This window comes from Ornithorhynchus anatinus, chromosome 5, assembly GCF_004115215.2.
Source record: "Ornithorhynchus anatinus isolate Pmale09 chromosome 5, mOrnAna1.pri.v4, whole genome shotgun sequence".
Classification (NCBI taxonomy): Eukaryota; Metazoa; Chordata; class Mammalia; order Monotremata; family Ornithorhynchidae; genus Ornithorhynchus; species Ornithorhynchus anatinus.
In genome coordinates this window covers 54,080,274-54,108,061 of record NC_041732.1, presented here as the reverse complement: position 1 = coordinate 54,108,061, position 27,788 = coordinate 54,080,274, and the positions used below count along the sequence as shown (strand labels likewise).

At 42.6% G+C, this 27,788-nt stretch overlaps 1 protein-coding gene and 1 non-coding gene across 2 annotated transcripts in view; both read right to left on the bottom strand.

The window, feature by feature from the left end:
- TRPM1 (transient receptor potential cation channel subfamily M member 1) overlaps window positions 1–27,788 on the bottom strand; it is an 80,030-nt gene that overhangs the window by 34,796 nt on the left and 17,446 nt on the right. Inside the window, exons 9-22 of the mRNA XM_039912210.1 lie at window positions 27,452–27,623; window positions 24,213–24,387; window positions 22,785–22,908; window positions 22,084–22,156; window positions 20,764–20,864; window positions 16,504–16,677; window positions 13,328–13,462; window positions 11,760–11,810; window positions 9,826–9,966; window positions 8,613–8,642; window positions 6,722–7,014; window positions 3,641–3,869; window positions 940–1,062; window positions 234–365 (exon numbers count right to left, since the gene is read on the bottom strand). Coding sequence (XP_039768144.1) covers window positions 234–365; window positions 940–1,062; window positions 3,641–3,869; window positions 6,722–7,014; window positions 8,613–8,642; window positions 9,826–9,966; window positions 11,760–11,810; window positions 13,328–13,462; window positions 16,504–16,677; window positions 20,764–20,864; window positions 22,084–22,156; window positions 22,785–22,908; window positions 24,213–24,387; window positions 27,452–27,623 — 1,953 coding nt within the window. The remainder of the gene's footprint in view (window positions 1–233; window positions 366–939; window positions 1,063–3,640; window positions 3,870–6,721; window positions 7,015–8,612; window positions 8,643–9,825; window positions 9,967–11,759; window positions 11,811–13,327; window positions 13,463–16,503; window positions 16,678–20,763; window positions 20,865–22,083; window positions 22,157–22,784; window positions 22,909–24,212; window positions 24,388–27,451; window positions 27,624–27,788) is intronic.
- Window positions 26,521–26,639, bottom strand: MIR204 (microRNA mir-204). Its single transcript, NR_034648.1, has one exon. It is a non-coding gene; the product is annotated as a microRNA mir-204 (primary transcript).

Genomic DNA, 27,788 nt, shown 5'->3' with positions numbered 1-27,788 from the left:
TGGGATTAGAACCCATGACTTTCTGACTCATAGGCCCATGAGGCATAGAGAAGTGAAATGACTGGCTCGAGGTCACACAGCGGGCAAGTGGCAGAGCCAGAATTAGAACCCAGGTCCTTCTGACTCCCAGGCCCATATTTTACCCACTAGACCACAGAGCTCCTCTAACCCATCTAAATAACCATGACTAATAAAGTGTATTAAATATCAGCGGAATTACTGGGATTTCTTACTGTATAAAACCAGAATTTGACAATTGGGGCATTATAGAATTCACAGATCTTCATCCCAGTGGGAATGCTCCTTTGCTTTTTGTTTCCAATCTCTTCATCCCCCTTCCTTGAGCCAGCATCAGCATTGGCATCCTGAAAAGCAGAAAGCAGCATTCTGACTCCAATCACGCATTCACTCATTCAATCGTATTTATTGAATGCTTACTGTGGGCAGAGCACTGTACTAAGGGCTTGGGGGAGTATAACAATAAATAGACATTCCCTATCCACAGTAAGCTCACAGCCTTGGGGGGAGACGACATTAATAAACATAAATAAATTATAGATATGTACGTATATGCCGAGGGGCCGGGAGAGGGGATGAACAAAGGGAGAAAGTCAAGATGACGCAGAAGAGAGTGGGAGGAGAGGAAAAGGGGGCTTAGTCAGGAAAGATTTCTTCCACGTTACTTTTTAGAATAAGATTCAACCAACCTTACAATAGGACTTTTTTCAAACCATTAACTTACTAATTAGTAATAAAGAGGTCCATGCACTCAGTGGCAAATTGCCATTCAACCTTTTCTTTCAAAAAAGCCTTGAGAAATCCAAATCACTTCATAGCATAAATAAGTGCTATGAAAAATCTGAAACTGGGAGGATTACAATGTTTTACATTGGATCTTTCTGGAAAGGCCTGAGTATCACAGACAGCTACAGTACTAACCGCATTCTCCTCTTCTTTCTCTTTGCCCTCTTCATTTTCTTTGGAAGTCTGATATGAGAAGTCATCGTAGGTACGAAATTCCAAGAACAGGATGGTGGGGGGGAATATAATTCCCATTATAACCTGAAAATCAATCGATCATTCAGTGATATTCATCAAGCACTTACTATGTGCACAACATTCTACTAAGTATTTAGGAGAGTATAATACAGTAGAGTTGGAAGATATGATTCTTGTGCATAAATAGCTTACCATCTAAAGGAGGAAAATAAGTTAAAGGTAAATTTACTTGCTACTTAAATCCTTTTGCTGCTTTTTTCTTAAACAAAACTCATTCAGCATTACTAGACACTCCTATTGTAACTTTCCAAATGACACGGCTTCATATTCAGATTAAGGGTTTATTGTTATATTATACTTTCCCAAACAGTACTTTGTACTTTGCCCAATAAATACGATTGAAGGAATGCATGAATGAGGGCCCAGAGTCGGGATGGTCTAAGACACGAGGGAAAGGCGCAGGGAATGGAAAGAAGAGGCTTTGAGGAGTGTAAATTCTTTTTCCTTTGCTGCACTGTTGTTCTCCTACTTCTGAGGCAAGGCCACCTTCTATGCCAACGGACTCTGTGCCAAGTTAGAGAGAAGTGCGACGCTGGCTTTGAATCAGGCAGAAAAGTGGCAGCGCACAGGAAATAGAGGAAATTCTGGGAGCCGCTCGGCCCAACGCAACTGATGCAGGGCCTGGAGCAGTTTCTCCACTGCATGAGTGCTAATCCAGCGCTGGATCACTGGGAAGTTATTTGTTATCGGAAGGCGTGTACGCTTGCCTCAGCTTGTTGTGGCTTCATGCGGAATGCTTGATGGAATTGTCGAGGGTTCAGTGAAGGGTTTTGGAAAACACACTTGGTGTTTTGATGAATGGTAATTAACATACATCTCTCACCCTAGTTTAACTGGAAAGCCAAGGACATTTGATGAAATGGCAAATCAGATAAATCTCCAAATGGAATGATAAAATTAGCACAACCTGGAATGGCAGGCCAGTGGTGGTTTGGTCAGCCAGTGATATTTATTGAGCGCTTAACGTGTGACAAGCACTGTCCTAAGCACTTGGGAGTGTACAATATTACGTTAAAAGGTGTATTATCTGCCCACAACAAGCTTGCAGTCTAAAGGTAAGAGAAGAGAAATGGAAAGGTTGACTGAGTTTGAGAAAACTGGACATTTTAAGAAGACAAATTCTACGTGACGTGGCAAGGGGAGGATTTAGCTAGCCGCAGCCCAGGAAACAAATGAGTATCATACTTTATAGAAATCCAATCAGTTGGAGTGCATTCTGACTCCATCCTGTATATTTAGAGTAGTCTTCCCCTCATTCAAGTCAGTGCCTTGAAATCTTCAAGTTTGGTCCCCACTTAACTAACTACTGTTCTTTTATCTCAAATCTCCTGTCACATCTAATAGGAATCAAATCCATCGTACCGACCTTCTCAGACTTTAGGAAGTTAGGCAAAATCTAATGTTCTTTGTTTTAGTCTTTTGCTATATGGAATAGTGAGAAATACGTTTATCTACTATTAACCGAGGAGTTATCACTTTGGCTGGAGCAATATTCAAAAACCGAACCCCACTCCTCAAGAAACTCCAGTGGTTGCCCATCGATCTTCACACTGAAGGAAAACTCCTTACCGTTGCTTTTAAAGCACTCAATCACCTTGCCCCTTCTTACCTAACCTCGCTACTCTCCTACTACAACCCGGCCCGCACACTTCACTCCTCTAACAATAACCTTCTCACTGTGCCTCAATCTCATCTGTCTAGGCACCGACCTCTCGCCCCCATCCTGCCTCTAGCCTGGAATGCCCTCCCTCCTCATAGCTGACATACAATTACTCTACCCCACTTCAAAGTCTTACTGAAGGTACACCTCCTCCAAGAGGCCTCCCTGACTAAGCCCTCTTTGTCACGTCTCCAATTCCCTTCTGGATTACCCTAGCTTGCTCCTTTTACTCATCTCATTTTCCAGCCCCATATCACTTGTGAACGTATCTGTAATTTATTTATAATAACATCTCTCTCCTTTTCTAGATTGTAAGCTCATTGTGGGCAGGGAATGTGGCCGTTTATTGCTATATTATACTCTCCTAAGCACTTAGTACAGTGCTTTGAATACAGTGGGCTCAATAAATATAATTGAATGAATGAACGAATGGGGTAACTAACTTTTTGTGGTTTATTAGCATTTGCCTCCATAGCATCGTTGTTTGATCATCATCGTGTTGCATTTATGTCCAATCAGCTCGATCCATATTGTGGACAAGGAATTTAGGTGTAATTGGTCAGACTCACAACACCTGGGAATCCCCTCCTACAAGTCAATAGTTCAGGAATCTCACCCAGAGAAAACCTCAGTCTTTCAGGGACTTCAACCATGACATAACCTGGAGTGCAATGGCTAAGTCCCTAAGTCATACAGAAATATCTGTTTTGTGACCTTGGGCGAGTCACTTAACTTCTCTGTGTTAAGTCCCTAAGTCATACAGAAATATCTGCTTTGTGACCTTGGGCAAGTCACTTAACTTCTCTGTGTTTCAGTTACCTCATCTGTAAAGTGACATCGTGACTATGTCCAACCTGATCAACTTGTATCTACCCAGCGCTTAGAACAAGTTCCATAATCAGCAGTCGCAACAAGAAATACCTTAAGGCCTGGGTTTTTCCTCATACGAAGTCTTCCCATCCACATGTCTGTTAATAACATCTGACTACAAGTGTGAGCTATGAAGTCCCGGTGTTTGGCTGCCACAGCTAATTTCAGGCAAGTGGAATTGCTCCAGTTTTTAAGTTCATAGGTCAGGAGTTTCATGGCAATTTGTTCATCATGCTTATAGGACTGATCTAACAACTCAACAGCCAGCTGGCCAAAGTCCCTGAAAATGCGAAAAGTGGGTTATTGTTAAAACTTTGATAAACATCTTAGCAGTCATACGTTACGATTCCGATACTTTAACTCTTACATGGTAGACATTGGTTTCAAATAGAATCCTTATTATGTTCTACCATATTCAAAACTGTTATAGACTGTAAGCTCGTTCTCTAGACTGTAAGCTCATTGTGGGCAGGGAATGTGTCTTTTTTTGTTATATTGTACTCTCCCAAGTGCTTAGTACAGTGCTTGGCACATAGTAAGTGCGTAACAAATACCATCATCATCATCTGCACACAGAAAGGACTCAATAAATACGATTGAATCGATGAATGAATTCTTGTTAGAAAACTGAAAATTTGGTATGGCAGACGTGATTTAAAATGTGAATAAAAAATATTCCAAAACACAGATGAACCAATTTTCAAGTAAAAATAGTCGTCATTTTAATATAAAAACATCTCTAAAATACTAACACATCAATCAATTCCCTAACCCTCCAAGTTCCTCTGATAATTCAGAAGTATGCCAAGTGTTCCAAGAACTAAATTATTAAGTTTTTTTTCATAGTTCATGTCACTAGAGCACCAGAGGGTTTACAACTGAAGAGATAGGGATAATATCCGGCCTGATTAACTTGTATTTACCCCAGCGCTTAGAACAGTGCTTGACGCATAGTAAGTACTTAACAAATGCAGTAAAAAAAGAAAAAGGGCAACAGTTTATGGCCCCTAAAAGAGAGGGGGTTGAAAAATGTTAAATGATAAATATTATCACCGTCATGACTAGTTTTTGAGACCCTACTCCGTACGGAGTACCGTACTAGATGTTTGGATGTTAAGGTAGAAAATGAATCTCTGTTCTCAAGAAATTTAGAATCTAAAAGACAAGCATAAATTGCAAACATATAAAAGGAAGAAGAGCAAAAGCACTGATGCAGTTGATAGAAGCCAAAGCCTGCAGAACATTAATAAATAAATGGAATTATTTAATGAGTACCTATGTGATGACAGGATGTCATAACCGGAAAGCCAGGGATTAGTCGGGAAATAATTCCTGGAGGGGGTGGTCTTTAAAAGGAGCTTTAAGGTGGGCATGGGCTTGGTGCATGTGAGGAGGGGAAGAATTCCATGCATAGGGAAGGATTGGGAAAATAAATCATAGATGGGTGATTAGGAAGCTCAATGCCACTAAAATGTCAACCAGATCTGGTCTTTTGTACTCTTCTAAGAATTTAATATAGTGCTCTGCACACAGTAAGCATTCAATAAATATGGTTGATGGATAGACTGATTGATTGACAGGAGTAGGGAACCTCTGCTCCAGAAGTTACATATATATGGCTCTTGGAATCAAAAGCTAGGCACCCATCCACTGACTTGAAGCTGTGAGTTTAGCCTCCACAGAAAAAAGTTGGGTAAAAAACCGGGCAAGAAGTAGCTGGCTCACCCCAACCTTCGGAGTCAGAAAGTGGCCAGAGGGAGCCACCGTGACTCCATTAACATATGCCACCAAATGGCAGAGTGAGCTCTGAATGGCATTATAGGAAGACGGTCTGTGCAGCAGAGCATAGGTTGAAGGAGGAAGAAGCTGGAGGCAGGGAGACCAGGAGTGAGGCTGAGAAGGGATGAGGGTGTGAATCGGGGTGATAGCAGGAAGGCTGGTGAAAAAGGAGCAGACCTCGGATATACTGTGAAAAAAAAATCAGATTTTGAGAGGTGAAAGAAATAGAAAAGTCAGACTGTCAGTCGTATTTATTGAGCACTTCCTGTGTGCAGAGCACTGTACTGAGTGCTTGGAAGAGTTCAATTTAACAATAAACGGACACATTCCTTGCCCATAACAAGTTTACAGATGACCCCAAGATTGCAGACTTCAGGGACAGCGATCACAGTGGTATTGTTGACCCTGATGAGCAGCAGTGTGGCTAATGGAAAGAGCCCGGGCCTGGAAGTCAGAGGACCTGAGTTCTAATCCTGGATCTGCCACTTGTCTGCTGTATGACCTTGGAAAAATCACTTAATTTCTCTCTGCCTCAGTTCCTTAATCTGTAAAGTGAAGATTAAATCCTATTCTCTCCTACTTAGACAATTCATTCATTCATTCATTCAATAGTATTTATTGAGCGCTTACTATGTGCAGAGCACTGTACTAAGCGCTTGGGATGAACAAGTCGGCAACAGATAGAGACAGTCCCTGCCATTTGACGGGCTTACGGTCTGATCGGGGGAGATGGACAGACAATGACCCTTATGTGGTACAGTGACTGTGTCCCACCTGAGGAACTTGTTTCTACCCCAGTACTTAGAACAGTGCTTGGCATATAATGAGCACTTATTATTACCCAGCAAGTTACAAAAATGAGTACTTCAGTTTTTGCCATATGAAATGTAAGTCGCAGGAAGGTAACCAACAATTCAACAGCCAGTAGAGGGAATTCAAGATGGTAAAACACATAAAAGGTTGGGTAGATTTAGAGTCGTTTTCAGAGAGGAGGAAGCTAAAACATTGTGAGTGGGTTCCCTCTCTCAGAGGATGATTGGAAGTTTGGAAGAATAACTGAATTTATGACAGATTTCTTACTTTTTTGTTCAGGTAAAATTTAGTGTTCACCTATGAATTCCTGTAGATGTTCTATTTAGACGCTATTTCATCTTTAAATTTCTTAAATCCATCTTGGAAAATCGCTTTGAAAAATATTTGTATGAGAAACAAAAAGCAAACAAAAATGTGATAGTGTAAAAATGTTGCATAAAGTATGGACAGTGAAGGAAAATCAAAGAAAACAATAACTCTGATGAAGTAAAGGACTAATTAGAGAGCTCAATCTGGAGAAAATAGACCACAAATACTCACTTGGAATTGTTATCCAAATCTTGAGAGATATCATCTACCAGCTCACTCTCTGAAGATTCTTGGGCCATGGATTTGTAGAGTTTACAAGCCACTAGGGCCTTAGCCATGGACTCTTCCCCTCGTTGCCACAGGAAGAGTGCCATTTTTTGGCGTTTCATCAGCACTGCCCAAACCATTAACTCATGGAAAGGGTACTGGAAACGACTGACCGCAGGATCATCTAGATCAATGTCAACCTCTTCTTCCTTTTTCTTCTTCTTCTTTCTCTTCCCTTTTGTGGGAGGCTCATCATCCTAAGGAAATAAAAAAATAACTCTCAAGGAAGAGTCCAATTTCTGGATTTCAATAACAAATCTTCTCTTTATTCCTGAAGAAAACTGTGCAATGCCCCACTATTTTCAGTAATTTTTCTGACAAGTAACAGTTAACTTGCAGTTTTGTGGGTTGCTTCTCCTGAAAGAAAAGGATGTACCTAATAGGAACATAACTGAAAGCTTGAGCTCAAATCCCCATATTTGGAAAGTTCAGATTGCAAGGGCTAAAAGGGTCACGAACTAGAATTTAGAGGGGGAGTGCCACTGTTCAGTATAGTACAGCTGGACTTCCATATTCTTCAAAATAGAGAAGTAACATCATCATTTATTTAAACAACATCACGATAGAAATAATATTTTCAAACAGTACTTTTTCCTTCAGCAATAAGCAGAAAGTGTCATCAAGACATTTCCTCAGACAAGGAGAGGGATCGTCTGAAACCGGCAAAGTTAAAGAAGGTATCATAGTCTTCAGTAATAGGTAAAACACTGAAGGGGTTTTTCACCTTTGCATAAGTTCTCTCCTCTCCTGAATGCAGTACAAACAGAAGGTGTAACCCATAAAGAAATTATGAGGGTAGGTCATAATTACAGGAACACTGGAGGTATTGAAGGGAGGTAATGACAATGGAGCAGGATCCTAAATGGAGAAAAGTCACGGTATGGAGAATTAGGGTTAACACAACATGGGAAGAGCAGTGAAAATATACAGCTATTGTGTTGATAATTTATAGTGTTTTATTCACATCAAATTTCCATTTCTTGAATGCTGATCATATTGCATGTGCCATTACCCATGGGCTAGAGGTGTAAGGATTTGAACAGTCCTAGCTGTATCCCCAGGAGAGAATTCTCAAAGAATCTGCTTTCTCACTGTTGGTTTATTTTTCAATGGTTTCTGTTAAGTGTTTGTGCCCGGCACTGTACTAAGTGCTGGAATGGATACAAAGTAGGACATAGTCTATAGCGCACACGGGGCTCACAGTTTTAACCCCTATTTTCCAGATGAGGTAACTGAGGCACAGAGAAGTTGTGACTTGTCCAAGGTCACACGGCAAACATCGGAGAAGTGGCGGAGCCAGAATTAGAACCCAGGTCTCCTGACTCCCAGGCCCATGCTCTTTCCATTAGACCATGCTGTTCCCTATGTTTGTATTTCTGTTTCACAATTTTAGCACTTCTCACCATTTCCTATTTTCTAACAATATCAAGACAGTGCCATGGTGAAGTGAACGGTTCCTAGAATAGTGTTCTGTGATAAAAAAGTTTCAAATGCATGGAAAAGCTGAAAAATACTGCTGAGCAATACAATATCATTACTATAATCATAATAATTAGAAGATATTTTGTTCATACTCTTATGCACCCTCAGCAGTAACATCTGGCTATAAATTTTCAAAGTAGAATACGGAATGGTTTAAACGGGAACAGAACAAATAATGTTTCAAAGCTATTTAGAAAAATGGAAATTTCTAGTTACATATGTAATTTAACATTAAGCAAATGTAAAATTGAAAAAACTGAGGTTGGACATAGATATTTTAATTAACTACATATTCATGGAAATGTCAACTTACCTCCATTCCTAGAAGTTTAAGGGCTTTTGGCTACATTAAAAAAACAAACAAAAAAAACCCCTCAGTTAGCTATCATCCAAATTATCTTCTGATTAGTTCAATATTTTCTTTAAATGAACAAATTCATATTTTAATTTATGTGACTAACAATGTTTGGGAAGGATTTGGCCTAGAAAATGGACATTTCATTTCACGTAGCCATTTTATTGGTGTGTCAGAGGAAAAATATATTTTAGGATTTTCATGTTTTTTCAGGTTGCAACTGGCTTCACTTCAGGCAAGGTGATAGTCTGTGGGAAAATAAAGGTTCTTGAAAACATGGATGAAAACACTGTGATATAAAAATCTGAGAGAGACGTGTCCTATGGGCATTATTAAACATTTATAACCGCCTCTGAAAAAAGCCATCTTTCTGAACAAAGAAAATACCATGAAGACAGGGCTTATCAAAGCATTATTTTTCCTTTAGATATATAAATTTAAATATATTTCATTGGTTAATCCTGACAAATTCTGAATTCAAATTAAAATAATTATAGACATAAAATATAAAGAACAGTTTGGGGTATAGAAGTACCAAATGTTAATAGTGACCAAGAATGTTTTAAATATTATTTTAAACAGTTTATTCATGTAGGAGATTCCCTTCAATATAGATTTGTAGGGAATTGTGGGTTTTCTATGGATTAATAAAACTTGAGAAACTATACCCTTACCCCAAAAGAAGAGAATGAACCGACATACAGCAGATATTTACTTGAGATAGAATCATATCGGAAATAGAATCATATATGAACCTGTACCTTTTCAATTAATTTGTATAAGTTAATCACAGTAAGGATACACCACAAGCACACACACACAAATAAATAAGCAATGTCCTAACAATCTTGGATAACTCCATAATTTTGCAAATTAACATCAAAAGTTATTAATTTGCAGCCAAACCCAGATGTTAAACATTGATTAAATTTTCTTAAGCCTTTTGTTGTGGGCAGCGAACATGTCTCCCAGTTTCGTTTTATCATACTCTCCCAAGCGCTTAGTTAAGTGCTCTGCACATAGAAAACACTCAGTCAATACCACTGATGATAATGATTGATGATTTCACGATTCACGAGGCATTATAACTAAAGATGACATTAGCATTCAGCAAATGAACAAGTTTAACATCAACTGGGCAAAGCCCAATCTCTGGCTTAATAATTTTTACCCTCTTGGGTCCAAATAAATTGTTGTAAAGTGTCCGAAAGCTTTTCCGAGTATAGTTGCAGCGATAGGCTCCTCCCATGAGGTATTCCAGTACAAGACCTATGTCTATCAGGCTGATATGGTAGTCAGGTGGAAGGTTCCCCTAGGAAACATAGAGTGTTATTTTAGAAATGGAAGCAATACGTGGCATTTCGGAATCAACTGCTCACTAAGATTAAAGCCAACTCTGGGAACAGCCAGATAAGGAACAAGTACTCATAGCCGACCCCTCGCCCATGTCCTGCCTCTGGCCCGGAACACCCTCCCTCCTCAAATCTGACCGACAGTTACTCTCCTCCCACCTTCAAAGCCTTCCTGAAGGCACATCTCTTCCAAGAGGCCTTCCCAGACTAAGCCCCCCTTTCCTCTTCTCCCACGCCTTTCCACGTTGCCCTGACTTGCTCCCTTTGTTCATCCCCACTCCCAGCTCCACAACACTTATGTACATACCTGTAATTTATTTATTTATTTATTTATTTATTTATATTAATGTCTGTCTCCCACTCTAAAAGGTAAGCTCATTGTGGGCAGGAATGTGTCTGATCATACTATCCTCTCCCAAGTGCTTAGAACAGTGCCCTGCACACAGAAAGTGCTCAGTAAATATGATTGAATGAATGAATGGATGAATATATTGATAGAAAGGGATAATCGGGCCACAGAAAATGAAATGAACATTTGCTATTAGAAGAAAGTCTTGTTTTCCTTTGTGGTCTGGTGAAGAGCAGTTTTCTACCCAAATATGTATTTCAGTGCTCTAAAATTGGCTTCTTGCAGATTTGTTTTAATAGGCTGACGTGGCCACAGGACTTTATTTTTGCCAACGGGGAAGTAGTTTTTTTTTTGTTTTGAATAAATTAGCTATTTCTAATGATCTTTTCCTATGTAGTGTTTATTCCTTGATTAATTTCCTTTAAGCCAGAATGAAAACAATAACCCGAGATTGTCTATAATGAGCGTACTGACACATAAACTTGTTTCTCTTCAAATGTCTTCAGATTTTGTAATCAGTGTCTAGTTTTCTTCCTCTTGGTGCTTTCTGTTATTTACAGCCCGACTTCTATAATCAAATATGGGTCAAATTGTAGTGTGAACCCGAAAATAAGAAGTGTGTAAAATTTGAATTATTATTTTGAGGGATAGTAGGGTTTAATCTGGCAGTAATTTTCATTCTTAACCCTCTAAAGGCCTAAAACCAAAAAAAAGCACTCATCTAAGCAAGGACTCTCTTGACAGGGGAGTCTACTCTAGTCAAACAAATCACTCTCCCGTTAATCCAACTGAATTCTAACCTGTCACTATAAGGCGAGCATGCCTGGAAGAGAGATAGGAGGAAGAGAAAGAGATAAACACACAGTCATGGAACATGATGAAATGAAAAATGGTAATGTTCCCCGGGAGGAAAATGATGTCAAGTGAGAGGACACAAAATTAACCTCAGCTGTGGATCAGAGTGCAAAGATTTTTGGCCATTGACATCTAGGGAAACCACATTTTAGGCAGGAAGAATCTAGCTGTGATTAGTGCTGATCCTTATGCACGGGAACTTTATATTATATTACATTTTTTTACAGTGGTTTCTGAAGGCTCCTTTAATGTGAAAAGGAACCCTGATTCCTTACCTATTATGACTCCCTACTGTCTCCTCCTACACTCGGTGACCTCAACTCTCAGGATGTCCTTTGGCCATACGAAGTCCTTGGGATTCTATCCATTAGCCCTCCTTTAGCTACCCTTCATTCAATTCCCTCCTTACTCCCCATCTCATGCACTTCTTTAAAAGCTTCCACACCTCTGGCCTAGGGTACCAACTCTTTTTCACCACTTCAGTTTATATGCAGTTTCCGTCTTGCTCAAAGAAGATAGCCAGTCAAGAAGCGAAATCACGAGACTCACCTTTTTCACATCCCTCACCAATAAATGAAGCGTATTTGGTGGGCCCAGTCTCTGAAAAAAGAATCATCCAATCACCTTTAGTATTTTTACTCTCTGTTTCCATTATTGACTGCTCAGAAAAAAAAAAAATATTACAATTTATACTAATGAATTCCAACTCAATTCCTACCTTTGCAACATCGGTGTAGCTCCTGCCCAACTGTTCTGAACACTAAATTCTAGATTTGGCTGACCTAGAGTAACTGTTGAGGCCTTAGAAAATGACCATAAAACAGAGGGTCTAATCAATCGATCATTCATTCACTCATTCATTCATTCACTTGTATTTATTGAGTACTTGCTGTGTGCAGAGCACTGTACTAAGTGCTTAGGAGAGTACAATACAACAACAAACGGACACATCCCCTGCCCACAGTGAGCTTACAGTCTTGGGGGGAGACAGACATGAATATAAATAAAAAAAATTACAGATATGTACCTATGTGTCATGGGGGATAAATGAATGAAAGGAGGGTGAATGAAGGGAGCAAGTCGGAGCTGCAATTAGAACCCAAGTCTCCTGGCACCAAGGTCTTTTCTCTAGAATCTAGAATTCCTAGAATTCTCTAGAGCTGCTAGAAGCTCTGGTAAGTTTCTCAAGGGCAGAGATCATGTCGACAAAACTGCACCGTATCCTTCCAAGGGCTTGTACTGCACACAGTAAACAGTAAATACCAACGTTTTATTTATTGATTGAATAAATCCCCCATCTCCATCTCTAAAGAACAGCATAGCATAGTGGAAAGAGCACGGGCCTGGGAGTCATTCGTTCATTCATTCAATAGTATTTATTGAGCGCTTACTACGTGCAGAGCACTGTACTAAGTGCTTGGAATGTACAATTTGGCAACAGATAGAGACAATCCCTGCCCCATAATGGGCTCATAGTCTAAATGGAGTCGGAGGACTTGGGTTCTAATCCCCGCTTTGCCACTTGTCTGCTGTGTGACCTTGGGCAAGACTTAACTTCTCTGTGCCTCAGTTCCCTCATCTGCCAAATGGGGATTTCATGTTTGTTCTCCCTCCTTCTTACACTGTGAGCCCCAAGTGGGATCTGTTTATCTTGTACCTACCCCAGTGCTTGGCATAGTGCTTGGCACATAGTAAGCGTTTTACGGAAACTACAGTTATCATTATTATTATTCATTGGGCAGAGCTGTAAATGGCTCTCGACAGGTGATGAGTAAGTGGCCCACTGGCGAAAATAGTTGCCCACCCTTGCTTGTGCAGTGTAGCTTACTGGATAGAAGATGGGCCTGGGAGTCAGAAGGACCGGCATTCTAATCCCGGCTCTGCTACTTGTCTGCTGTGTGATCTTGGGGAAGTCACTTCACTTCTCTGGGCCTCAATTACCTCATCTGTAAAACGGGAATTAAGAGCGTGAGCTCATGTGGGACAGGGACTATGTCCAATCTGATTAACTTGTATCTACCTCAGTCCTTAGAACTGTGCTTGGCACATAGTAAGTGCTTAACAAGTACCATAATTATTATTAATTATAATATTATTATTGCATTTCTTACACTCACCGTGTTATAAAGTTCTTCCAGTCGGGGAATGGTGAGAAAGTGCTGCATGTTCACTCCGTTTTCAATCAAAAGTTTCACGAAGTCAACCCGATCCAAAACCAAAGCATCCAACATAGCTTGTTCCAAGGAATTCACCTTCAAGAGCAAAGGAAAGCAGTGGCTTAAGACAATCAAGAAAACACTCAGCACACCCATAAATCTATCTTTGGTTGGAAAAATTTCTCTTGCCTAATATCCTAAATTTTAATAAGTGTGAACCCAGTTGCCTTAGCAACATGTGAATATCTGTGCCAGTGCTCAAAAGTGAATAAAGAAATAAAAGTCTGATAAGCGGGTACTATAATAGTCTCCAAGAATGGACAGAAATCTTTGCTAGAAAGTGTGTCTCAAATTGGTATATATTGGGCAGACAGCGTTTATCTGGTTCCTGCAGTGAAGATAGGGAAGTGCATAAAGTATAGGAATGCAAATCCCAAAGTTCTGTCCACTGCTCAGTGGAAAGAGCCTGGGCTTCGGAGTCAGAGGTTATGGGTTCGATTCCCGGGTCTGCCACTTGTCTGCTGTGTGACTGTGGGCAAGTCACTTCACTTCTCGGTGCCTCGGTTCCCTCATCTGTAAAATGGGGATTAACTGTGAGCCTCACGTGGGACGACCTGATGACCCTGTATCTACCCCAGCGCTGACACCAGTGCTCTGCACATAGTAAGCGCTTAACAAATACCAAATACCTTGAATAGGAACGCATATTTTTTCCAATCAGTCAAGAACTAATCAGTCTTTTTTTTTTTCATTCCAAATACACAAAAGCCAAGTCTGTCTCACTTCCTCGGCTTGGTTATATGAGCTACCCTGAACTCTGTAAGAGAAACACAGCAAGGATGATACTTGATTTCTCATAAACTCTTCCAAATGGAGCCTTCTCTCTGATTTTGTCAGCCTTCTCTCTGATCTCCCTTCCTCCTCTCTCGCCCCGCTCCAGTCTATTCTTCACTCCGCCGCCCGGCTCATCTTCCTGCAGAAACGTTCTGGGCCTGTCACTCCCCTTCTTAAAAACCTGCAGTGGTTGCCCATCAACCTCCGCATGAAACAAAAACTTCTCACTCTAGGCTTCGAGGCTCTCCAACACCTTGCCCCCTCCTATCCCTCCTCCCTTCTCTCTTTCCACTGCCCACCCCGCACCCTCCGTTCCTCTGCCGCCCACCTCCTCACCGTCCCCCGTTCTCGCCTATCCCGCCGTCGACCCCTGGGCCACGTCCTCCCGTGGTCCTGGAACGCCCTCCCTCCTCACCTCCTCCAAGAGGCCTTCCCACACTGAGCTCCCCTTTTCCCTCTGCTCCCTCCACCCCCCTTCACCTCTCCGCAGCTAAACCCTCTTCTCCCCCCTTTCCCTCTGCTCCTCCCCCTCTCCCTTCCCCTCAACACTGTACTCGTCCCCTCAACTGTATATATCTTCATTCCCCTATTTATTTTGTTAATGAGATGTACATCCCCTTGATTCTGTTTATTTGCTATGGTTTTAATGAGGTGTTCATCCCCTCGATTCTATTTATTGCTATTGTTTTTGTCCGTCCGTCTCCCCCGATCAGACCGTAGGCCCGTCAGAGGGCAGGGACCGTCTCTATCTGTTACCCGTTTGTCCATTCCAAGCGCTTAGTACAGTGCTCTGCACATAGTAAGTGCTCAATAAATACTATTGAATGAACGAATGAAACGGAGGAGCCGAGCAGTCAACACTGAGACTTGCTGCTTTCTCCAAGAAGTGTGAGGAGATCGTAAGTCAGACAGCCAGTCTCTGGGGCTACAGAGAAGCTTATCAGCCCCTGGAGAGAGAGGCTCAAGCAATCAGAGCTTATTGCTCTGCACACAGTAAGCGCTTAATAAATACGAATGAATGAATGAATCAGAGAAGGCTAGGGGAGAGGGAAGCTTTCTCATACCTGGCCTGCTCACTCTCTCTCTCCTTCCTTAAGCCCCACGGAGCCGGTCTGATCACCGCAGTTGCTATTTCTCCCATATCCCGCTATCCCCACTAACCTTCCAACGTTTGAGATTCTCTAGGCTGATTATCACGATTACCACTAATCACGGTACTTGTTAAGCGCTTACCATGTGCCAAACACGGGGCTGAGCACTGGGGTAGGCACGGGTTAGTCAGGTTGGACGCAGCCCATGTCCCACATGGGGGTCACAGTGACACTTGGTCTAAAGTGCTTTAGAGAAGCGGCGTGGCTCAGTGGAAAGAGCACGGGCTTTGGAGTCAGAGGTCATGAGTTCCAATCCCAGCTCTGCCACTTTGCATCTGTGTGACCGTGGGCAAGTCACTTAACTTCTCTGTGCCTCAGTTACCTCATCTGTAAAATGGGGATTAAGACCGTCAGCCCCACGTGGGACAACCTGATTCCCCTGTGTCTACCCCAGCACTCAGAACAGTGCTCGGCACGTAGTAAGCGCTTAACAAATACTAACATTATTAAAGTAGGACCAAGTGTTCCCCATTTTTAAGTTGAGGAGACTGAGGCACTGAGAAGTCAAGTGACCTGCCCCAAGTCACACAGCAGACACGTGGTAGAGTCGGGTTCAGAAATCAGGCCCTCTGACTCCCAGGCTCATGTTCTAATAATAATGATGTTGGTATTTGTTAAGCGCTTACTATGTGCACAGCACCGTTCTAAGCGCTGGGGGAGATACAGGGTCATCAGGTTGTCCCACGTGAGGCTCACAGTCTTCATCCCCATTTTACAGATGAGGTCACTGAGGCCCAGAGAAGTGAAGTGACTTGCCCACAGTCACACAGCTGACAAGTGGCAGAGCCGGGATTCGAACCCATGACTTCTGACTCCCAAGCCGAGGCTCTTCCCGCTGAGCCACGCTGCTGGACTGTGCAATTTCTCATTACTAAGCATTGCATGTCCCTAATTCACTTATTTATGTTGTCTGTCTCTCCTCTAGACTACAAGCTTCCTGTGGGCAAGGAATATATCTACCAACCCTTTTACTCTCCCAAGAGCTTTGTACCTAGCTCTGCACCGAGTAAGAGCTCAGTGAATGTGATCGATTGATTGCTTATACCAATAATTTCTGTGGAATAAAGGAAAATGAGGGGAAGGGGCAAAGCAAGATGTGGGGAGGAATAAGCAAGACAGAAAACATCGAAAGCAGAGAGACTTAGGACATACCCAGTTCAGTAGTTCAATTTTCCGAGGGTCTGTTTCTTCTTCAACTTCATCCTTTCCTTTCCCTCCTTTCTTTTTACCTTTTCCTTTCCCTCGTACTCCCTTGGCTGGGGCTACTGGAGATTTCTTTTCCTTGTCGAGTACTTTACCGTCGGGAACTGCAAGGCTTCCTAAAGGCTGCATTCGACATACAAATATAAGCGGAGAGACAATATTAAGACTGACACTTCATCAGAAGAAAACCTCTTGATTAATAATAATAATGTTGGTATTTGTTAAGCACTTACTATGTGCAGAGCACCGTTCTAAGCGCTGGGGGAGATACAGGGTCATCAGTTTGTCCCTCATGGGGCTCACAGTCTCCATCCCCATTTTACAGATGAGGGAACTGAGGCCCAGAGAAGTTAAGTGACTTGCCCACAGTCACGCAGCTGACAAGTGGCAGATCCGGGATTCGAACTCATAAACCTCTGACTCCCAAGCCCGGGCTCTTTCCACTGAGGCACGCTACTTCTCATGATTACCATGCCCTGGATTTGACTCCGGGGCACATGCTGGTGGTTTCTGGCAGGGAATGGTGGGGAACCAAACTCACTCTTGGCCTTGCAAAACCGTGAGCCTGTTCGGGGAAAGACTTGGGGGTGGACTCCCTGCCAGCACCCGAGCTACAGGGACTGTGGTACTGTCCAGTTCTGAATCTTCCCAGACTGGAAACATCTCTGAGAAAAGGAGGATGTTTTCGGTTGCTTTCGGCTTGGGTTCTCTGCATCCTGAATAGTTCGTGGGGGCTAAGGTAGAATTTAAGATGGAGCTTCCTTTTTTATTTTGCTGGTGGGTGGGAGGATGTGCCATAATTTATTTATCCAAGTACCTCAATTCCCCGACTAAGCCCTCATTTCCCCATCCGCCCCACCCTCACTGTCTACTATGGACTTGGCTATGTACCATTGAAGCACTCTGATACTCACCCCAGTCCCACAGCACTTATATCAATATGTTTCTACTTTACTATTTTCCATATCTGTAATGTATATTCATGTGTTTCCCCTTACGGAGTGTAAGCTCCTGTGGATAGGGATCACCTCAACTAACTCATTCGTTCAATCATTTTTACTGAGCGCTTACTGTGTGCAAAAGTAGTATACCAAAAGTAGAGACCTGGTCTCCTGGTCTCGAGTGCATTGTATTTTTCCAAGTGCTTAGAACAGTGCTTTTCACACAGCAGTCAATAAATACCATTGATTAATTTACCTGGATATGGTGGTGTTGGTAAACTGCCACCTAAATTTTTAAAAATGACTGAAAAATTGACTCCCCTTCCCATTGCCCCCACTCCCTTCCCCTGCTCTACCCTTCTCCCCGCCCCACATCACTTGTACATATTTATAGTTCTATTTATTTATTAATGATGTGTATAGATCTATAATTCTATTTATTTATATTGATGCAATTGATGCCCGTTTACTTGTTTTGATGTCTGTCTCCCCCCTTCTAGACTGTGAGCCCATTGTGAGCAGGGATTGTCTCTGTTGCTGAATTGTACTTTCCAAGCACTTAGTACAGTGTTCTGCACAGAGTAAGCGCTCCATAAATATGAATGAATGAATGAATGGATTAGGACTTTTCCAGAAAGGATTTTCAGACAGAATTCATTTAATAATAATAATAATTATTATTCAAACCCATGACCGTCTGACTCCCCAGCCCGTGCTCTATCCACTACGCCGTGCCGCTATCACTTCTTAAAATGGTAAACTGCTAAGCGAAATTAAAATCCTCCACGAAGAAACCACGGACATGGACTATGAAAATAGAAGCAGGACAGTCAGAATAGCAGGCTAGCCTAGTGGACTGTCAGTAGACTCGTATTCTAGTTCCATCTCTGTCACTGGCTTGCTAGGTGACCTTGGGTAAATCAGAATAATAATTGTGGCGTTTGTTAAGTGACTTGCCCAAAGTCACACAAGCAGGCAAACGGACGAGTTTGGAATGAGGCTCCTGGTCTCCTGATTCCCAGGTCCGTGCTCTTTCCCTTAGGCCTTTCCGCTCCTTTTTTAAATCAGTTAACATCTATGGGCCTCAGTTTTCTCATCTGTAAAATGAGGATAAAAGATCTACTCTCCCTATCTCCTGGATTGGGAGACCTAAATCGTGCAGAGCTTGGGTCTAATCAGATTAGTTTTAGCTATCGCCGAGTTTCACATCGTGTGTGGCACATACTGAATTCTTAATAGAACTCACTGGAGCCCGAAAGTAGGGCAACCCAGCACTTAAAAGTGTCTTCGGAGGTTCTCTCTTCTAATATATTGCTACCATTTTGCCAACGTGCCACTTGAAACAGGCAGGGGGAAGAAGTTGATGTGCGGTAAGTGCTTAGTCCAGTGCTCGCCACACGGTAAGCGCTCGATAAATACAGCTGACTGGATGTAGGGCTGACTTAATCTGTAGAAACGCATGCCGTACGAGCCAGTTCTAGGGGATGGATAGACGTGGTGACCGTGAGACCGGGACAACTGTGAATGGGGCAGAGTGGTTGTGGCCCCTGGAGAGACAATATGACATTTTCAATGTTATTTGTTAAAATGCTTACTTTGTGTCAGGCACTGTACTAAGCGCCGGGGTACATACAAGATAATCGGGTTGGACACAGTCCCTATGCCACATAGGGCTCACAGTCTGAATCCCCATTTCACAGATGAGATAACTGAGGCACAGAGAAGCTAAGTGATTTGTCCAAGGCCACACTACAGACAAGTGTCGGGGCTGGGATTCGAACCCAGGTCCACTGACTCCCAGGCCCGTGCTCTTTGCATTAGACCACGCTCCTTCTCGACTTTCTCGCTAACGGACAGCTCAATCGATAAATCGATCAATTAATCAATCATGTTTATCGAGCACTTACTGTGTTCGGAGCACTGCACGAAACACTTGGGAGAGTACAGTATAGCAGAGTTGGAGACACCCCAGAGGCTAATGCTCCAAAATTTGAACTAATCCATCTTTCTATTCCGATTAAAGATCTTCAGAAAAATATTACAAAGCTTCCCTTTTATTACAGTGCTTCATAATCCTCACTCTCAGTAAGGGCTTCCTTAGAACTCATATAAAGCTTTCTGAGCAGTTTTTTTTTTTTAAATTTAAGTGCTTTCTGTGTGCCAGGGCACTGTATTAAGCACTGGGGAAAATACAAGCTAATCAAGTTGGACACAGTCCCTGTCCGACTTGAGGCTCACAGTCTTATTCCCCGTTTTACAGATGCGGTAACTGAAGCACAGAGAAGTAAAATTGACTAGCCCGAGTACACAAAGGAGACAAGTGGCAGAGCAGGGGTTAGAATCCAGATCCTTCTGACTCCCAGGCCCGTGCCCTAAACACTAAACCATGAGCAAAATGTCCTCAAATAATCTCATTTATTACCTACCAGGAAAATAATAAATCAGGGTATGTGAAAGTATTTCAATTCTGGAGAATCCTACAATAAATGATGATATTTGATGAAAATTTGCTACCGCGTTTACTTTCAGAGAAGCCAGTGAGTACAAGCAGAACCGCACAAATCCTCCGTTACAGAACAATCTTACACTTGAGCCACCTGGTTCAATTTGATACCAGATTTTTGGTTCAGAAAGGTAAAATCATTGCTGCAGTAATTCATTCTGCTGGCTTTAAGTATTATGTTTTACTGACATGAGCCTACTTAGAGAAGCAGCCTGGCCTAGTGGGTAGAGCCCGGGCCTGAGAGTCAGAAGGACCTGGGTTCTAATCCCAGCTCTGCCACTTGTCTCTTTCGTGTACTTGAATAAGTCATTTAACTTCTTTGCGCTTCAGTCACCTCATCTGTAAAACGGGGAATAAGACTGTGAGCCTCAAGTGGGACAGGGACTGTGTCCAACCTGATTAATTTGTATCTACCCCAGCGCTTAGAATAGCGCTTGGCACGTAGTAAGCACTTAACCAACACCATCATCATTATTATGAAGTTTATTGCTTTTTCATGCTGTTGTCATTTTTGAAAGAGTAAAATTCATTCTCACACCAATACTAATAAGGCCTAGAATGAGTTTCAATTTAGCTTTCTACAGTTGACATAGTAACATTTGATGGCACTTTGCAGTCAAAGCAGAATGCCAATTTTTCAAGAATTGCTAATGGATTACAAATCATTAAAGAATTTCACAAGATTCGGTATATAGTGGAACAAATATTCATTTATCAGTTGACTAAAATGCTGCCAAACATTACGAATAGAAAAAGAAATCTTACTGGCCAGTGATGCCCGAAGACAAAGATTTGGCTGCGAGCTATGTCGACGCGGTTCCAGGCCAGGGCTAAACTCAGCTGATCTGGGGCCGATGCATTTGTACCTAGAGAAGAAAAAAAAATAAACATCTTGTTTTCCAAGAATTCATAGACTCAGACCTGTGCTGGGCAGTGGTGGCACGGGAAAGAGTCAAAGATGGATGATCAAGTGACCAAAACGCTGATCAAAGACAATGGCAGAGGCTCAGGTTTTTACGGCGCAGTAGAAGGCAACGTTAAACCTCTTCCGTATCTTCACCAAGAACGACTTTATGAGAGAAGATGAGACGTTCTGAAGAGGGTGTGTCCATGGAGTCGCTTTGGGTTGGAAACGACTCGATGGCATTTGCAGAAGAGTTCCAAGAACAACGGCCAGAATAACATTGAGGAATTCCGTTCAGGGATTTTGCTTCTACTTCGCTGGGTACCCTTTAAGTACTATGGTATTCATCCCAGCCATCACAATATCGATGTAAATATTCTTGTATTCTTCTATTTCCCTTACTCCTAATCTATTTTAATGCCTGTCTCCCCCTGTAGATTGTAAACTCATTTTGGGCAGGGTCCGTGTCTGCCCGTTCTATTGCATTGCCCTTTTTCAAGTGCTCAGTACAGTGCTCTATGCACAGTAAGTGCTTAATAAATACCACTGATTCATTCATTCATTCAGTTGTATTTATTGAGTGCTTACTCTGGGCGGAGCACTGTACTAAGTGCTTGGGAGAGTACAGTATAACAGTAAACGGACACATTTCCCGCCCACAACAAGTTTAGAGTCTAGAGGGGTTCACGGATTGTTAAGAAACCTGATAACGATAAGTTTAGCATTGAGCGGATAATGAATATGGACTTTTCTTTTAATTATCCCTTGAATATCAGTGGCCACTTTTATATGACAGCTGGGTATCTTGTCGTGGTGCGGTGCCAAATACCCAGTGGGTATTTAAATTAGCTTGCACCACGCCACACTCTAAGGTGGAAAAAACAAATACCTCCACCTTAGAGCGTGGCGTGGTACAAGCTAATACTTTTAGAAAGTACAATAAGGGCTCCAGAAACCAACTTGTACATCTGTCCCCCTAGTAAATCACACATCTATTTCTGCGGACCTCTCAATGCCAATTTTGCTGGTGAGATGAATTTTGGATAAGCCCTCACTAGTCTGATTGGCTCCTACTGAGCTCCAGAAATGGACAAGGTATTCTTTGAGTTTAGGTCCTAGCCAATTTCCCCACCCACAAGGAGACACTAATCCGCACTGAAAATTATTTTCCTAAAGCTTACCTTTCAGCAAAGCAGTTAAAATAGACATCTCAATATCTTGTTGACCTTCTGAACCCATTCGGAACACAGTTATCTGAAAACAGAGAATAAGAGGGTACGGCTACTGGCTAAGGGAGGGAGAATCAGATTTTGTTCCACCATGAACGGATGGATAACTTCAACCAAACTGACTTTATTTCTAAAAGTTAAACTCCAAGGTAAGTTCATGCCATTTGCACAATTTTAATTGACTGCAGTATAACAGCATGGCTTAGTGGCAGGAGCACGGGCTCGGGAGTCAGAGGACGCGGGTTCTAATCCTGGCTCCGCCACTTGTCCCGTTGCATTACCTCGGTCAAGCCACTTAATTTCTCTGTGTCTCAGTCACCTCATCTGTAAAATGGGGATTAAGACTGTGAGTCCCATGTGGGACACAGATGGTGTCCCACCTTGTATCTGCCCCAGTGCTAGGTGCAGTGTCTGGCACATAGTAAGCAATACTATTTAAAAAAAGACACTGCTGTTATTCTCTAATTTCTTAAGTTGGGGCATTGGCTGGACCCTACAGAATATGAATTCCTCCTTCTTGGAAGATTGGAAATACGAGTCAGAGCCGATTCCAAGATACTACGATTCCTTCAAGAACTATGCCGCGTTCCTAGATTGGCATGTGGGCCGAAAGTGGGGAAGAAGCCTGAAAATTTACTATTAAGGACACTTACAAGTTCTTTTTTCTTCATACACTCCATGATGATGACAAAAAGCTGATGAGCTTGAGTTCTGTTGTAGTTGAATGTTTTCTGAATGGTAACTAGAAGTTGATCCCGGAGGGATTCACTGATTATCCTATCCAGACAAGAAGGAGAATAAAACATAGGGCGAGGTTCAGCTGATCAATTATAAACACAGTACGTCAAGATTTTGAAAATGCAGCTCACAATGGGCAGGAAACACGTCTGCTAATTCTGTTATATTGTACTCTCTCGGGCGCTTAGTACAGTGTTCTGCACGTACTAAGCACTCAATAAATACCATTGATTGAATGATTGCTTGGTCGGGGTTTTCCTCTTCTATGATATAGGCAACTGGGGATGTCTGATGGAAAGAGCACGGGACAAGAAATCAAGTGACCTGGGTCGTGAATCCAGATATGCACTTTGTTCTGTGACCTTTTGGACAAGAAACTTCACCTTTCTGTTCCCCAGTTTCCTCACCTGTACAAATGGGATGAGATGAATAATAATGATAAACATAATAACGGAGGTATTTGTTAAGCACTTACTATGTGCCAGGCTCTACTTAGCGCCGAGGTAGATACAAGGTGATCGGGTTAGACACAGTACGGGTTCCAAACTGGGTTCACAATCTTAATCCCCTCTTTACAGATGAGGTAACTGAGGCCCAGAGAAGATAAGTGACTTGCCCGAGGTCACACTGCAGACAGGTGGCGGCCCCCAGATTAGAACCCAGGTCCTTCTGACTCCCAGGCCCTTGCTCTATCTGCTAGGCCATGCTGCTTCTCCCTGTCTCATAGACTGTGAGCCCATTGTGGGCAGGAACTAAGTCTGATCAGATGAGCTCCTTTCTAGTCCAGCACTTAACACATCCTTGCCATCTGGCAAGTGCTGCCACTTGGAGAAGCAGCGTGGCTCAGTGGAAAGAGCACAGTCTTGGGAGTCAGAGGTCATGGGTTCGTACCCCGGCTCTGCCACTTGTCAGCTGTGTGACTGTGGGCGAGTCACAACTTCCAGTTCCCTCATCTGGAAAATGGGGATGAAGAGTGTGAGCCTCACGTAGGACAACCTGATGACCCTGTATCTACCCCAGCGCTTAGAACAGTGCTGTGCACATAGTAAGCGCCCAACAAATGCCAACATTATTATTATCATTATTACTTCACATCTCTGTGCTTCAGTTTCCTCATCTGTAAAAAGAGGATTGAGACTGTGGGACAGGGACTGTGTCCAATCTAATTTGCTTGTATCCACCCCAGCATTGAGTACAGTGCCCGGCACCTAGTAAGTGCTTCGCAAATACCATAATTATTAGGATCATTATTATTGCTGTACTGAACTCTTACTGCTGCGATGATCGCTACCAAACCCGTCTTACTAAAAGCTTTCCCGGCCACGACGGGTCAGAACCCTTACCCTCCTTCTTCAGAATACTTGTGAGCAAAAGACAAGATGTCGGAGGCCCGTCCGCTGCCGTCACAAATCACCACCGGGAGGGGCGGCTCTTCTCTGAGACACTCGAGGACGATAGAGATGACATTGGGGCCTCCTTCCACGATGAGGCCAACCACTGGCACCCCCTGACCCAGGCCTGCGACGGAAAGAAACGCACCATCACCACCTATCCCTCCTAGGCTGGCTGACGACGGCAGCTCCGTCTAATGGTGAGAGAACTGGGTTCTAGTCCCAGCTCTGTCACTGGCCTGCTGTGTGACCTTGGGCAAATCACTTAACCTCTCTGGGCCTCATCGGTGAAATGGGGATAAGGGGTCCGCTCTCCCTCATAGACTGTGAACCCCATGTGGGACAGGAATGTGTTTAATTTCATTCATTCATTCGATAGTATTTAGTGAGCGCTTACTATGTGCAGAGCACTGTACTCAGCGCTTGGAATGGACAGATCGGCAACAGATAGAGGCGGTCCCTGCCCTCTGACGGGCTCGCGGTCTAATCGGGGGAGACGGACGGACAAGAACAATGGCAATAAATAGAATCAAGGGGAAGAACATCTCATTAAAACAAGAGCAAATATATAGAATCAAGGGATAATCTTGTAGCTACCCCAGCACTTACCATAGAGCTAGTCACCCGGGAATTGCTTAATAAAGTCTATCATTGTTAATTGCGATGGCAACCCGCTGTTTGTTTAACCCCAGTGATTTTTCTGTAATAATAATAATAATGTTGGTATATGTTAAGCGTTTCCTATGTGCAGAGCACTGTTCTAAGCGCCGGGGGAGATCCAGGGTATTCTTCAGGTTGTCCCACGAGAGGCTCACAGTCTTAATCCCCATTTTACAGATGAGGTCACTGAGGCACGGAGAAGTGAAGTGACTCGCCCACAGTCACCCAGCTGACAAGTGGCAGAGCCGGCATTCGAACCCGTGACCTCTCACTCCCAAGCTTGTTCTACTTCCACTGAGCCACGCTGCTTGTCTGCACAATCAGGTGTGTGGTTGGATTTCTGATGAATGAGGAGGAGCACCAATTCGTGCTTTAAAGAAAGACCATTTTCCCAAAATATACAAACAGAGATCTGGAGGTAATGAGCTTTTTGCAAGAAGCAGTACGGCCTAGTGGAAAAAGCACAGGCTTGGGAGTCATCCGACCTGGATTGTAATCCCAGCTCTGCCACATGCCTATTATGTGACCTTGGACAAGTCACTTAACTTCGGGGCCTCAGTTTCCTCAACTGTAAAATGGGGATTCAATATCTGTCCTCCCTCTTACTTAGACTGTGAGCCTCTTGTGGGATAGGGACTGTGTTTGATCTGATAAACTTTATCTACCCCAGTGCTTAGAACAGTGCTTGACACACAGTAAGCACCCAGAAAATACCACTGAAAAAAACTGAGGCACCCTTAAATGTCATCATTAATCGCATTTATTGAGCGTCTTCTGTGTGCAGAGCACTGTAGTAACTCCTTGAGAACATAGCACAGAAACCAAAGGCATAGTCTCTACTCTCAAAGAGTGTATAAAATTAGCAGAGCCTTTTAAAGAGTTTTAAAAATTAAAAATGAACATAAATGACCAAATATAGAAGTGAAAAACATATAAGAACAGAGATAGAAAGTCTACAAAGCAATCGTGAGCAATTAAAAAAACCCCAATCAGGTATAATGTGAGTCCTAAGAGGCTGAGAAGATGGCATAGCTTAGGAGGTGGGGGGTTCATTTATGGAGTTCTCTTATAACAGCTTGACTTTTAGGAGAGTTTTGAAGATGAGGAAGAAGGTGATTTGGTGGATTTAAGAAGGGGAGTGGGAAAGTGGGAAAGTGGGGAGCAATGGTGTCAGAGTCAGAAATACAGGAGGTACAGGTTGAAAGTTTGGTTGGGAAGAGGTGAAGTGTGTGAGCTGTAATGTAGCAGAAGGTGACATATGAGGAAGGGGGAGACAGTTATGAGCTTTGGTTTCCTTCTGGAGGCAGATGTGGCAATCTGGTCTTCTGGTCTCGGGCTGGAATGGAAATGGGAGAGGGTTGTTGGTTGCCTAAGGAACATATATTGTTATATTTTACTTTCCTAAGCACTTAGCAGAGTGCCCCGAACACAATAAGCGCTCAATAAATATGATTCATTGATTGGATTGGATTATGGATGAGCCTGGGCGTCTCTATCCGATCATCCTCGACCCAGTTGAAGGGGTAGATTTACGGCCTGCAAATGAGTCAAGCCCTCTGACGATTGGTTCAAAATGGCGTTGATCCTTCGTGGAACCTTGGACACATCTCGGTGTTGGAGGTGACGGTTGATCATCCCTTTGCTGTCCCTGCCCCATTTTGACTTCCAGGCATAGGATGACAAAGGGAAGCTCAGCAGTCACAAGGATCACCGGCGGTCTTCTCAGCGCAATCACGGAAACAACAGTGACAAAAATCACAATCTTAAAGTCAGATTCTACATTTTGGAAAACCTAAAACTTTTCGCATTAGGCCATTCTCGTGATTCGGGACATAGCAGTTTAACAATAAAACTAGAGTTTTAGTTTTACATGTACATGTACATGGGTGAAGTGTGATCTCATCAGGAAATGTTTCATTTTGGAATTGTTTTACAGGAGATTGCCTTTGCTTTACCCAAAGTATGCTGTTTTGACATACAAAGTCCCTCAAGGATATAGTGAAAGCATTTTTTTTTTTTGATGTATAGGGAGAGGGTGGGAGAGAGGCAGAGACAGAGAAAGAGAGAGAGAGAGAGACCTTAAGAAGTTTAGTGGAGAAGGTTGGAATGCTTCCATTTATTCTCCAAGGAAATAATAATATCCAAATGCCATCCTTGCTAATAAGAAGCCCTCTTATGAACACACCTAATGGCATCAGAAAATACTAACTGTATAGGAAAAAGCTCAATTGTTGTTCTGGAGGTCCATTTGCAGGTCCACAGCAAATCTTCACAGGGCTGGATATTCTGATGATAATAACTCATATTGCAACGTGGGATTGTGATAGTTGATATTTTTTCAATAGGCTATAAGTTAATACCGATACCCTCTAGACCAAAAGCTCTTCTCTAGACTGTAAGCTCACTGTGGGCAGGGAACACGTTTACCAACTCTGTTGTATTCTCCCAAGCACTTAGTACAGTGCTCTGCACACAGTAGGTGCTCAATAGTTACCTTCGATGATCATATTCAGGGCTACTTCTTTACTTACGCGTGTTGATCTTTTGAAGAGAGATGTGTTTTTCCAGCTGGCGTCGTAACTTTACCTCAGCTCCATATTTACCAAGCGTTCCATTATCTGCCAGGATGAAGTGCGTGTGAGAGTTGTTGAGCACGGAGAGTTTACTTAACGGGTTGGACATGATCTGGTAAACTCTCGTCACCTAACGAACACATCCGGTATATAAATATGAAAAAAAATAAAACAAAACCGTGGGTTATGGCTAGAGATAATTGGAAATTAATTCTAAATACAGTTGATGTAAATGGAATCAACGATTGTTTTCAACTGGAGAAGCGTAATCTTAAATTTGCAAGAGTGTTCAGAC